Raw genomic sequence first — 12,062 nt, forward strand, 5'->3', positions numbered from 1 at the left:
AAAAAACTAAAATTCGTGAACTAAATTATAAGGAAACTAAATTTACAATTTTATCTTTTTATTTTATACATTAGTTGATGGATAATAGATAATATAAGTAAAATAATATAAAATTTAGAGTAATACTCTTTTTAATATAATTCTTCTAAATAAATATTTTAATACAATTAATATTATTATATATCTTATAATATATTATTATGTATTAGATATTATAGCATATCTTCTAAATATAATATTATATGATAAATATTAGGTTATGCGTAATATGTCCAATATATAATAATATACAAATTGTAACATGTATATTAATTATTCAGCAATGCTACTTGGTACTAAAATGTTTACACGAATTTGCATGAATTAATTAAACTGGATAATTTTGTTTTTCAAAATAAATATTAATTAAAATAAAAGATAAGTCATTGACGCAAATACACGGTCGTGCAGTTTTTTACGAAACTGTTTTCGTACTAACAAGCATTTCCCTTAATTAATCGCACAAATAATTTGATATAATTTTAAGTATAATGGAAAGATATATAATAAAGATAGTGGCTAGACAAGGTGGGAGGAGTGGCAACGAGAGAAAAAATAATAAGGATATAATTATGCCTTAAAGGTGGGTTTGATTTAGAAGATAAAAATAAAATAAAAAAATTAGAATATAATAAATGCCGTTCACACAAAAAAACGTATAAATTTATCTTTAATATCATTTCTTTTCTTTCTGTCAAACACACCATTAATTATATTGCCATAAGGTTTTCCCTGGTTTGATACTTTTTTTTTTCTTTTGTCCTATGACCATTTGGTCATGTGGTTTACCGTGAATAGCTTATTAATCTCGTTCATACACCTGGTGCACCCTCCTATCAAATTTTTTTTTCTCTTTATGTCCTTCTCTCTCCTACTTCATTCTCCGATTGTCTCTAACTGTTGCCGCCAGTGGCAACGCCTTTGACAATAACCCTTTATTTTTTCCTTTTCCTCACTCCTTCTCAAACAAATCCACGGCATCGTCGTTAACTTCACTGGAACTTCACCAAATCCACGACACCAGAGCGAACCGAACTAGAGCACCTACTTCGTCGCCTTTGTGAGTGATTGCCAACACCATGTTCGCAACAAATCAAGGGGACTTCTTGTGGGTTTGTTGTCCCTGATCTAAATCAAGTTTAATCTTGTTCGATTGTTTTTGCTTTGATCGTGTGGATGATAAAGGGATGATGAGGTCTTTGAAGGGGTCATGGTCGTCGCATGAACAAGGTATGCACGCTGAGGCCTTGGTGTTTTCCGGAGCACTGGTTCGATGGCAACGGACGCGTGACGACGGCGGTAGAATTGTAGTGGCGGCGACAAAAACTCAGTAAGGAATGAGGGGAAGTTGGAGGCAAAAGAGTAAATGTTTTCAACGAGAGAGGTTCTATGATGAGATCATGGCAGTGCCTAGGAGTGTCTTGTCATATATTCATGTTTACAATCAAACATATGTAACAAGTGATTTTATGTTGCCTTGTCCTTTGTTCTTTTGCAAATCAAACGATCAAGAGTCAAAATAATGTAAAAAAATTGAAGTGTATCAAACACAATTGAAGAAAAGGATGTAGGAGATACGATCCTAATTTACTCTAATAAAAACGGAAAAATGTTTATCAATATTTTTTAGTATTGATTAACAAATTGAAAAGAAAAAAAATATATTGAGATGGACAGAATTATATTATCTATAATTTTTTTTTTACATTTTCTTATCATTTCTATAATAAATATTTTTTATTTTAATTTTTTAACCATTGTTTTAAAAATAGTATTAGCAATATCCTATTTAAAAAAAAAACTACTGCTAAAGCACCACTTAATTACAATGAATTGATTGTTGAAGTCTTACTCGGATATAAAACATTCAACCAATGAATACCACTGTCTCCAAAATAAAGGTTAGGTTCCCCCACCTAAGAGCACTGCTTGATCGGTTTGGCACTTATTAATTACCACTAGCAAGTGACAGAGACTCGCAAGTGTACTCGTAAAGGAGGTTATTGGAGGGGAAAACAATCAAAAGATTTATAAAAGCATAAAGGGAAAAATATCTAACAATTTGTTTAATGGTTAATATTCTTTAAAATAAGGTGTGATATCGCATTATCAAATACTTGTAATAAAGTATTCAATACCTTAAATCAAATATATTATTTAATAAACAAAATTTTATAATTACTCAAAAGAAATCTTTTGATATTTTCTTTTTAAAATTTCTTATATTAATGGATTTTATTTATTCCTTTAATTTTTCTAACTTAATTTTAATTAGATATTGGTTAACAGAACTATTGCCATAATATTTAATAACAAACGGTTTTTCAATATCTGTTAACAGTTTTAATAAATTATAAGATTTTTAAATAAAGTTTAACTAAAATTACAAGTAAAGCTCCATCATATAAATATTCTTCATAACAATATGCCTTCTACAGCTTCGTCATGAGCACATTAATTTATAAGAAATAATTTATAATGAAATTATCTAGGTGTAATGTCCTTTCAGATAAGGTTTTAATATTTTTTTTCAAGGTCATAAAGTTTATGTTAAATTTCTTTTAAATGTGTTATTTATTTAAAGTATCTATCCACTTTATTAATTAATCTATGTTAAAAAATTTGATTTGTCATCTTTTATGGATCTACCTCTAATAATACACGCTGTTTCCATTAATAAGTAGGAATATCAACGGATACGAATAACCCATGAAATCAATCTAATTAGTTTAATTTGAATTTTTTTAAGATTCAGGTTAAATTCAGCCCAACTCATGTAGACCCATTAGCATACACATTTTAACTTTTGAACTTGTGATCCAACCTGACATGATTAGTGTCATATTAAGTTAATTGAAAAAATACAAAACACCACTAGCATACACATTTTAGCTTTTTGCTAATACTCCTCTCTTTTTTTGGTAGCAAAAGAGATAAAAAAAAAAAACAACAAAATTACAATATAGTGAAAGGCAAAGCAATCCCTAAATATCCATGAATATCTCTTTTTTCAATCTTTTTTTTTTTCTTCTAAGATTCATCTTTTTAACCCACCCATGATTTTTTTCATTTATTAGTTGTTTTTATTTTTATCTTGATTTTTTTATGTTTTGTTAGGCTAATACAATATTTTATTTTTATAAAAAATAAAAATATTATATATACTAACATTGAAACCATTCATTAATTTTGTTAATCAAATACTATTTTAATTTGGTCTCTTTAATTAGAGGACATTTAGTTATTATATATTTGCAAAGATACGGAAGAAAACAAAAACTATTGCTCTAAAAAATTATAGTGTTTACAAAATAAAAAATAATCTATAAATGTTTAAACCGATTGACATAATCCAACCAACTCATTAATGATCGAGTTTGTTTGATTTGGATTTGCCGTCTCCATAATTTTCTTAAAACTTAAAATGAGTTATCAAAATTGATAATTGATGTCGAATTGTTTTAATTAGTAGCTAGATAATATCAACGTATAATATTTGAATTTTCATGTTATCTCATCATTTTTATTTGTTTTGCAAAATTATTTTATTTATATTCTTTATCGTGTATTTTATTTTATTCTTAAACCCTGTAACTAGAACAGTGCCCGTGCATAGAATGGAGGCACGTAGAAGTGTAAAATGGAGGCTGGGCACTTATAATAATACTATTGATGATAGCAAAAGTGAAATAAAAAATATGAATTCGGTTTTGAAAAACTCATTATCAACATGGTATTCTTGATAAATTTGTTATTATTCATCAAAGAGATATAGAAAGAACTTCAATTGGTGAAAAAGTGATTGAAGAATATCACCTATATAGATGATATTGAAAACATTAATTTGTAGTGCTTTTTTTCCAATTGTATTTAGTGCTACTCAACTTGGATATTGAAAACATTAATTTATATTCTAATGATTGCGGATATATAGGCTGGCTACCTAAGAAAAAGATGAACTTATGCATCACGTGCTAGTGATTTAATATTCCTTTGGAGAAATTATTATCTTGTTGGAAAGATATTTTGGTAAAGTATTTTTCTTTATATAAAGGGTATCTTCTAATTTATGTAATCCTTTCGAGACTTAAAAATCATTGTGATTTTTGTGCTCTCCAGAGAAGGGAGTGTTTGATAAAATTAGCTATAGAATCGTTCAAATTTGTAAGTTACCTGAAAGTTTATAATTAAGTTAGAAAATGAAAAGTTAAAAATTTATAAGCTAACTTATTTAATTAAACGTGTTTCGTGAAATTAAATGATAAGTTAAGTTATAAATATAAAATGGCATGTATAAATGTAAAGGATTAAATAGGATTTTAAATATAAATAAATAAATAAAAGTTAGTTTCTTATAAGCTAATTGCAATAACTTATGAAGATAAGATAAAAGCCAATAAAATAACATATTAAGATATCTAATTATCTCTTAATATGTTATTTTATTTTCGTGTGGGGCGCGGTGATGTATCCTTTGGGTTTGATTAATTCGTGGTTTTATGAAGAAAAAACCTATACGATGAGATTCTATTTGGGCATATTGTTGCAATTGAAACTCTATGATATATATTTAAAATTCTTGGAACTCGTCTGTTCTCTATACTATGGTTCCGTTGGAGGTTCATGAATTAGTTTAGAAAATAGTGCTGCATGAGGAAGTTGTGAACACATTCATTTGAAACCCATCCCCTTCGGACTACTACTCGGCAAAATCTGTTTTTAGGTGACTTTGTTGGAGACTTACCATTCTAAATACATGTGAAGAAAACTGGACCAAAATCTAAAACTTGAGACTATCAGAAAATATAAATTTTTTTATGGCTTATCTATAGAGATAGCCTTCCTATTAATGCTTTTTGTTGGAGGAGACATTTGTTTTGCTCTTCTTTTTGTTGCAAGAGTAATGGAGTAAAGGAGACGTGGATTCACACGTTGAGGGATTGCCCAATAGCTAAATCCATTTGGCATAAGCTCCATATTCTTTCTTTTCTTAATCACTACAACAAAGATGATGCTCTATGATTGCACCACTATGTCATGGGGAGTAATTCTCAACTCTTTGGGACTGCATGTTGGATGATTTGGAAAACCCGTAATCACTGTTGTTTCCAGGGTGAAGAATGAACACAAATTTACACTATGAACCAAATCATAAGTCAATGTCAACTCATTCAAACTCACTTTAAGGGATCTTCCTCGACAAGAGACTTGCGTAATGTCATATGATCTGCAACTATTTCTCATTTCGTTAAGTTAAATACTAATGGAAGTTTTTTAAGTAACCCAAGGTCATCAAGTATAGGAGGTATAGTGTGGAATTCTCGGGGATTTTGACTCTCCGGATTCTAAGGTTACACTACGAACATGCATACTAAGCTCCTTGAAATCCTCAATGGGATGCTCCATGCATGGAAGAATGAGTTTAGACATATCATCAGAGAGACAAACTTCTTAGTTGTTATTCAGCTGATGGAACAGCAGACACTTTTTTTTTTCACCTGTTTGTGATGATAATTGTATCTATTAAGACACTCTTGACCCTCTAATGAGAAATTTGTATCATCCACACTTTGCGGGATGAGAATGCTTGCACTGATATCCTCGCAAAGGAAAGAACTAGTTTCCACCAATGTATCATTGGTCACGCTAAAACTTTACTCCAATGATATTTTGCCTTGTGTAATTGTTGATGCACTTAGCACATTTTTTTTACACTTATAATTCTACTCTTTCCTTTTCTTCATTAATAAAAAAAATATTTCATTATGTTCTAATTGTATTGAGTTTTAATTTATTGGCTTATCAATACATTTAAGTTTAATTGTGGTTTTAAACTATAATATCTTTTAACATTATTATAAGGTATTACTGTATTATTTTTTTAAAAAACCGTTTGACTGCTTATTATAAATAGTTCAAAAGCCTGAATTTTGTAAAGGATGCAACCACATGAAAAAATACGTTAAAGAAAATATATTACAATAGTGTATTACAAATACTATATTTACAATGTTTTGATACACGATTGTGTACTGTATGTGTGTGTTAAAATGAGTATTTTATTTTACAGTCTATGAAAAAATTTCTTTAACTCATTACAATTTATATCAAGAACAGTTCATGATTTCTATTAATGTGACATGTTCCATCTTAGTTATCACCTCTAAGTCCAATCAATATTGAGCAGTATTTTTAATATGTTTTTAGCAGCAAATAAGTATATATGTATAATCAATAAATGGGTACAAGGGGCAGTACAAAAGAACTCGTATACAAGTAGTATTTTTAATATACTTGTTTCTACATATATATTTTATGTAAATATTTTCTGTTAATTGAAATAACACTGACACCTGTATATATTGATGAACTGAAGTTGAAAACCAATGCTTCGATAGTATTTTAATTATCTTGCATGATAAAGAGATTTATACAACAATGTATGAAAAGAACCCACCATGTTGATTTATAAGGTCCACCGTACCATCTCTGTATTTACAACTATGAAAATACTGTTGTCTGAAGTCTGAACAAGGTGTCTCTATTATTTAGTTTTGTCGCGTGATAAAAGAGAGAAGAAAAGTATAAACAAGTGATAAAATATAAAATTACAGTGTTGACATTAAAAAAATTGTTGTACAAATAACAGGATTCAAATATAAATATCTTTACCTAACATTACTCTGTCTTCATTTAACAATATTTGAAAGGAAAAAAAAAAACTTTCAAGCGTTCTAATTAGTGCATGCAATGCAAATAGTACGTACTAGTCTGATAACGTTTTTTTTATTACTAAATATTTTTAAGTCTTGTTTTTTTTACTGCATAATTTTTTTTTCTAGTCAGAGATTACGGATTGTATTTTAATCCACTAGGTTAAAGACTAATTTCACTTGAAGTATATATCTGTTATTGACCTAAGGAAATTTTACACAAGATGAAAATCAAACAAGAATTTTCTATTAAATAGATTGATCATTTTCACTCATATGAACACAACTAAATCTCGCTAAAATTTGATGTTCACTTTCTTTTTAATGAAACACATAAAATCCATTCAATAAAAACTCATGTAACAATTGGATTTGGATCCTCTCAAGTCTCAAGTAATTAAGTAATCAATATAATTGTTCTTATTAAAATCTGGAACTAGGATATATCAAGAAAGACGTGACCAAATTGGGCTTGTGTACTTCACACGTTGATTTTGAGGATGACCTTTGTTAGGAAGATAAAATGGAAGACCTACAACAAATGACTCTGACGCTCAAGTAATTAAGAATATGAATGAGGAGAAATAAACAAATATATGCATATGAAAACAAGTACACGCAAGCTTGAGGTGTGAGCGAATGTGAGTGTGTTGAGGATTCGATAGATCCTGATGATATTCATAAGAATGGAGCATAACTGTGAGTTTTGTTTGTAGAGGCTGTTATAGTCTTTGTAGATAATTCCCAACATATAGATAATAGCCAGAAGTTAATAAATGTTGCTAGAGATAAACTGTAACTTATATATAGATAAAAACTATAAGATAATTGTATATTGTAGATAATGTGTGATTTTGTAAATAATTAATTACCTACCAATAGATAAAGATATTCAAATATTAATAGGTTAGAAATAACATGTCTGTCAAAAACTCTGACTGCTAAGGATCGAGTGTCTACACTCTTATGGTAAAACTGACGTGAAAAGTATATGTGTCTTAAAGTGTCATATAGGATTGTAGATCTTAGATAGTACAATGATGATGTCATGTTGGGTCATAAAAACAAAATATTAATTTATAATAAAAACCACCATAATTTTGTAGGCCCCATTAATTTTGTTTTTGTGTTGGTGATGTCACGTTAGTCACTAAGTAAAGGGATAAAGGCGAGCTGAAGATTTCTATATAAGGCTTCGATATTTGGTCATGTAACCACAACCCAAAGCTACTGAAATTCCCCAAAGGCAAAAAACAATACAAGATGAAGAGCGAGTTCCTTTTTGTTTTCCTATTCTTGGGAATTCTTAACTGTGAAGCACAATATTTCAATGCTAACCCATACGACTATTTACAACTAGCCTTAAGGTGGCCTAATTCCTATTGCTTGACACATGAAGGTGGTTGCAGGGAAATAGTACCACAATATTTCACTATTAGCTACCTTCATCCCATGAGAAGAGGAGGCCCGGATCTGCAAAATTGCCCCTCACCATTTAATATGCCAAATAGCACTGTTAGTATATCTCCTGCATTCCCATAACATTTATTTTGTTTTGTTTTCAAGTTTCCTTCACGGAAATTGTCCTTATTAGACTAAGGTTTTATTGACAGATTTTTTGAAAAAAAATAATAAAGTAAAATAAATTAAGTTTATTCCATAAGTTAAAATTAATTTATGACCTTAACTGTAGATAAATTTTATAAAAGTTTTTTCTTAAGAAAAATTAGGATGAGGAGGTGGCACTCGAGACCTATACAGAAAAAAGTTTTTTTTTTTTTGAGTTTAAGTGTAGAAGTTAATTTTAACTTACTTACCAAAGAAACTTAATTTATTTTATATGAATTCTATAAATTATATGCATGCAGATGGAGACAAACAAAAATGACCTACTCAAATACTGGCCTGATCTGAGAACTGATAATTTTATAGAGAGTAAGTCATTATGGAGGGACCAATGGAGAAAGTTTGGTTCATGCTACAGTATGATGCCAGATGACTATATTGTTTATGCACTCAACAGCAGAAAGAGAAATGACCTCAAGAAAATCTTGACAAGTGCAGGTAAGTATTTTTCTTTTTTATCCACAAATATTAGTTATTGATTGTTAATTTGTTAATTGGATATTTGAATCCACAATCTTTTTTTTTTCTTTCATACTTTTTCTTCTTTCATACTTTATTCACGGTCAAACCAACCTTATATATTATAACCTCTTAGGTAAGTACATATGAAATTAAATTCACTCATGAAAAATTAAGGCCTAAAGAATTAATAAAGCCTAACTTGGAATCCTATTATATTGAAAGTGAGGAATCAGTTTCTTCATATTATGTTTCTATAGAATTTATCATTGAAAATTTGACTTCTAATTTAAGTAACATCCTAAACATGAGTATTTGATTGTGATCTAATTGTCAGGTATTGTTGCAAGTGGAAATCCATATCCAACCCGTAGGATACTGCAAGCTTTCAGGAAAGCTCTAGGTGTGAATGTTGACATAGTTTGTGAGCCAGATAGAAGTGGAAATGTTTATCTTGCAGAGGTACATCAATGTGTTGATGCTGCTGGAACAACGGCTATAGATTGCGACAATAAGGCAAGAGGATGTGATGATGACCCCATCTTTCCCTACATGGGATTCCAACCAGATAAAGATCCCAAGTAATAATATCATGAAATCAAAATCTCCTAAATTCTATTACCCCTATAACAAATATATATAGAAAATAAGGGGTTCTAAGTGTATGTTAAGGAAACAATTAATGAAATATTTCAATAAAATTTATAAAAGGTTTGACCAAATATGTGCGAAAACAAGCTAGAACTTAATCTTATATACCACGTGTACGTTGATATCTACTATTTTACTAATTCATAGAAAAATTTAAGATGAGATGTTTCGATTCCACATTTGTCCTAGTCAAGGCATCATTTAATAATATTATTATAGGTAAATAATCATTTTATTCCAAGAATGTTTAAATTGGTGAATAACTTAATCTCTGAAACAATAAAAAATTTGATTTAATTAGTCTCTGCATATCTCTCAAGTTTTAATAAAGTTATGACAAATTTAAATTTAAATGTAAATCTTAAAATAAAAAATTAAAATTAATATTTAAACATATCGTCCAATAAAATAAAGTTGGAACCACAGTTTCTAAACGGAGAGCGAAGCAGCCGCGGTTCGACCGGAACCGGACTTGTGACTTATTCGGGCTTATCTTCTGATCTGAAACGTGTTTGACCCGTGCTTGCATCGCAAACATTGCTAAAATTTCAAAAGTAAATACAAAAATTGAACAACTTGGGACTTGAACCAAGATCCCTCATCCCTCATTTGTTAAACACATTTGTATCCTTTTTTAACCACTAAACCAATACAATTATTTAATATATTTGTGACAAATATTATTTTCATACAATATGTTATATATAAAAATATATATTTAATATAGATTGAAACATGTGATTCAATTAGTGACCCATGAATCAACCGTTAACCTAGTGATTTAGTATTTTCACTAGATCAATGATTGATCCAATTTTTAAAATTATGATTGAAATAATTGAGCTTAATAAACAAGCTAAGCATCTCAACACACATGAACAACTATTAGCTAAGGATGTGCTCCGTTGGTAGTCTTGATGACAATTAATGTTGATAAGTTATTATAGGAAAATAATCAGTTTAATTATATAATTGGTCCCTTAATTATAATTAAAATTTTAATTGGCTCTCCTAATTATTAAAAAGTTCAATCAAATCTTCTAATTGTTTAAAAATACCACAATAAATTATACACTTTTCATTATAAAAAATAAACATTTTTGCACTGATTTCCAATACAACCAATGTAAAATAAGAAATTTTTAGGTTGCATTGTAAAACTAGTGTCCATGTTAATGACCGATGTAAATAGAAAATTTTACATCAATTTCTAATACAATCAATGTAAAAAGATAATTTTACATATGTTGTCAACTAAATTGATGTAAAAATATTTATTTACATAATTTTGTGTGTCAATCAAACTAACAGTGTTGACAGAAAAAATATGATTATAATTGTTGAGTCAAAAGACAAATCAAGACCTTTAATAATTTTAATTAGATACAAAAAATTATAATATTTAAAAGTTATGTCTTATATGTCATCTGACATATGTATTGTATTTGCGTCTCAAAGATCACACAAAAGCAAACATACGTTGAATTCTGGAAAAATATTTAAGAGTTCATTTAATACTTTGTATTTGAGATTTATTTTACAGAAAATGTCCTGAAACATTTTTTCTAAGATCTATCAAAGGCCAAAGAAATGATAAAATAATCAAAAACTTAAAGGATAACATTTCTCTTCATCTTAAAAAACGCGTCGTATGACACTTTTTGTGAATAAACTGTTATAAGCTAAAGCATGTTAACTTTTGCTAAAGTGTTGTTCAAGAAAGGTAAAGAGAATGGTGTGGCAACATATCTACAATTCATGTTAATACTCTTTTTATAGTGGGGTTACACTACATGGGTAACGCTAACATACTCTTTATGGGAAAAACCTTATTATTATTCAACACTAAAACTTAATCAATTTATATATTTATTATATCAAGGGAGTTCAACTCAATTGGTTGAAAAGAATATATGAGTTATAAATTTCTTAGTACTAAACATAAAAAAATCTCGTAATACTTGTCTTTGATTTCTACATATATAAAAAATTAATTCTTGCTTATTATATAAAAAATTAGTTGACTTTGAAATCTCATTGCACTACAGATGATAATGATAAAAATAAAAAAAAAATATTAATGTCTTTTTTAAGTTTCACTTTTTTCGTGTTTGAACTTTTTTATTCTTATAAACAATACCTTCAATTAATTAAAATTATATTTTATATTCAATTTTTTTTTCATTTTCTTCTTTCTAAAAGTTATATAATTCTATATATGTTCTCGTAAATATTTAATTAAAATAATGAAATTGAATTATAATATTATTAAATAATATTTACTAAGTTGATAAAAAAATTGGGAAGAAAAATAATATATCATAAACTCTATAAATTTTAAATATAAAAATAATTCAAATATATATATATATATATATATATATATATATATATATATTTAAATGAAATAATTTTTAAAAATATCATTTGTGATGGAATATGTCACTTGACAATTGTATAATTACAATTTGTGACATAAACATTGAGAGCGAGATTAAATTGTCACGAATTTCATTGGGATGGTTTTTGTGACCGCGACACCTTGAGAGGAACAAATTCATCACAAAATCCCCT

General features: G+C 28.3%; 1 protein-coding gene across 1 annotated transcript; it reads left to right on the forward strand.

The window, feature by feature from the left end:
- The first annotated feature begins 7,972 nt into the window (after positions 1-7,972).
- LOC100819054 (ribonuclease 1) lies at positions 7,973-9,547 on the forward strand. Its single transcript, XM_003518071.4, has 3 exons — positions 7,973-8,267; positions 8,621-8,816; positions 9,175-9,547. Exons 1-3 carry the CDS (start codon positions 8,016-8,018, stop codon positions 9,420-9,422), a joined length of 696 nt encoding a protein of 231 aa, XP_003518119.1. The 5' UTR covers positions 7,973-8,015; the 3' UTR covers positions 9,423-9,547.
- The last annotated feature ends 2,515 nt before the right edge of the window (positions 9,548-12,062 follow it).

The sequence above is a fragment of the Glycine max genome, chromosome 2 (assembly GCF_000004515.6).
Source record: "Glycine max cultivar Williams 82 chromosome 2, Glycine_max_v4.0, whole genome shotgun sequence".
NCBI classification, from domain to species: Eukaryota; Viridiplantae; Streptophyta; class Magnoliopsida; order Fabales; family Fabaceae; genus Glycine; species Glycine max.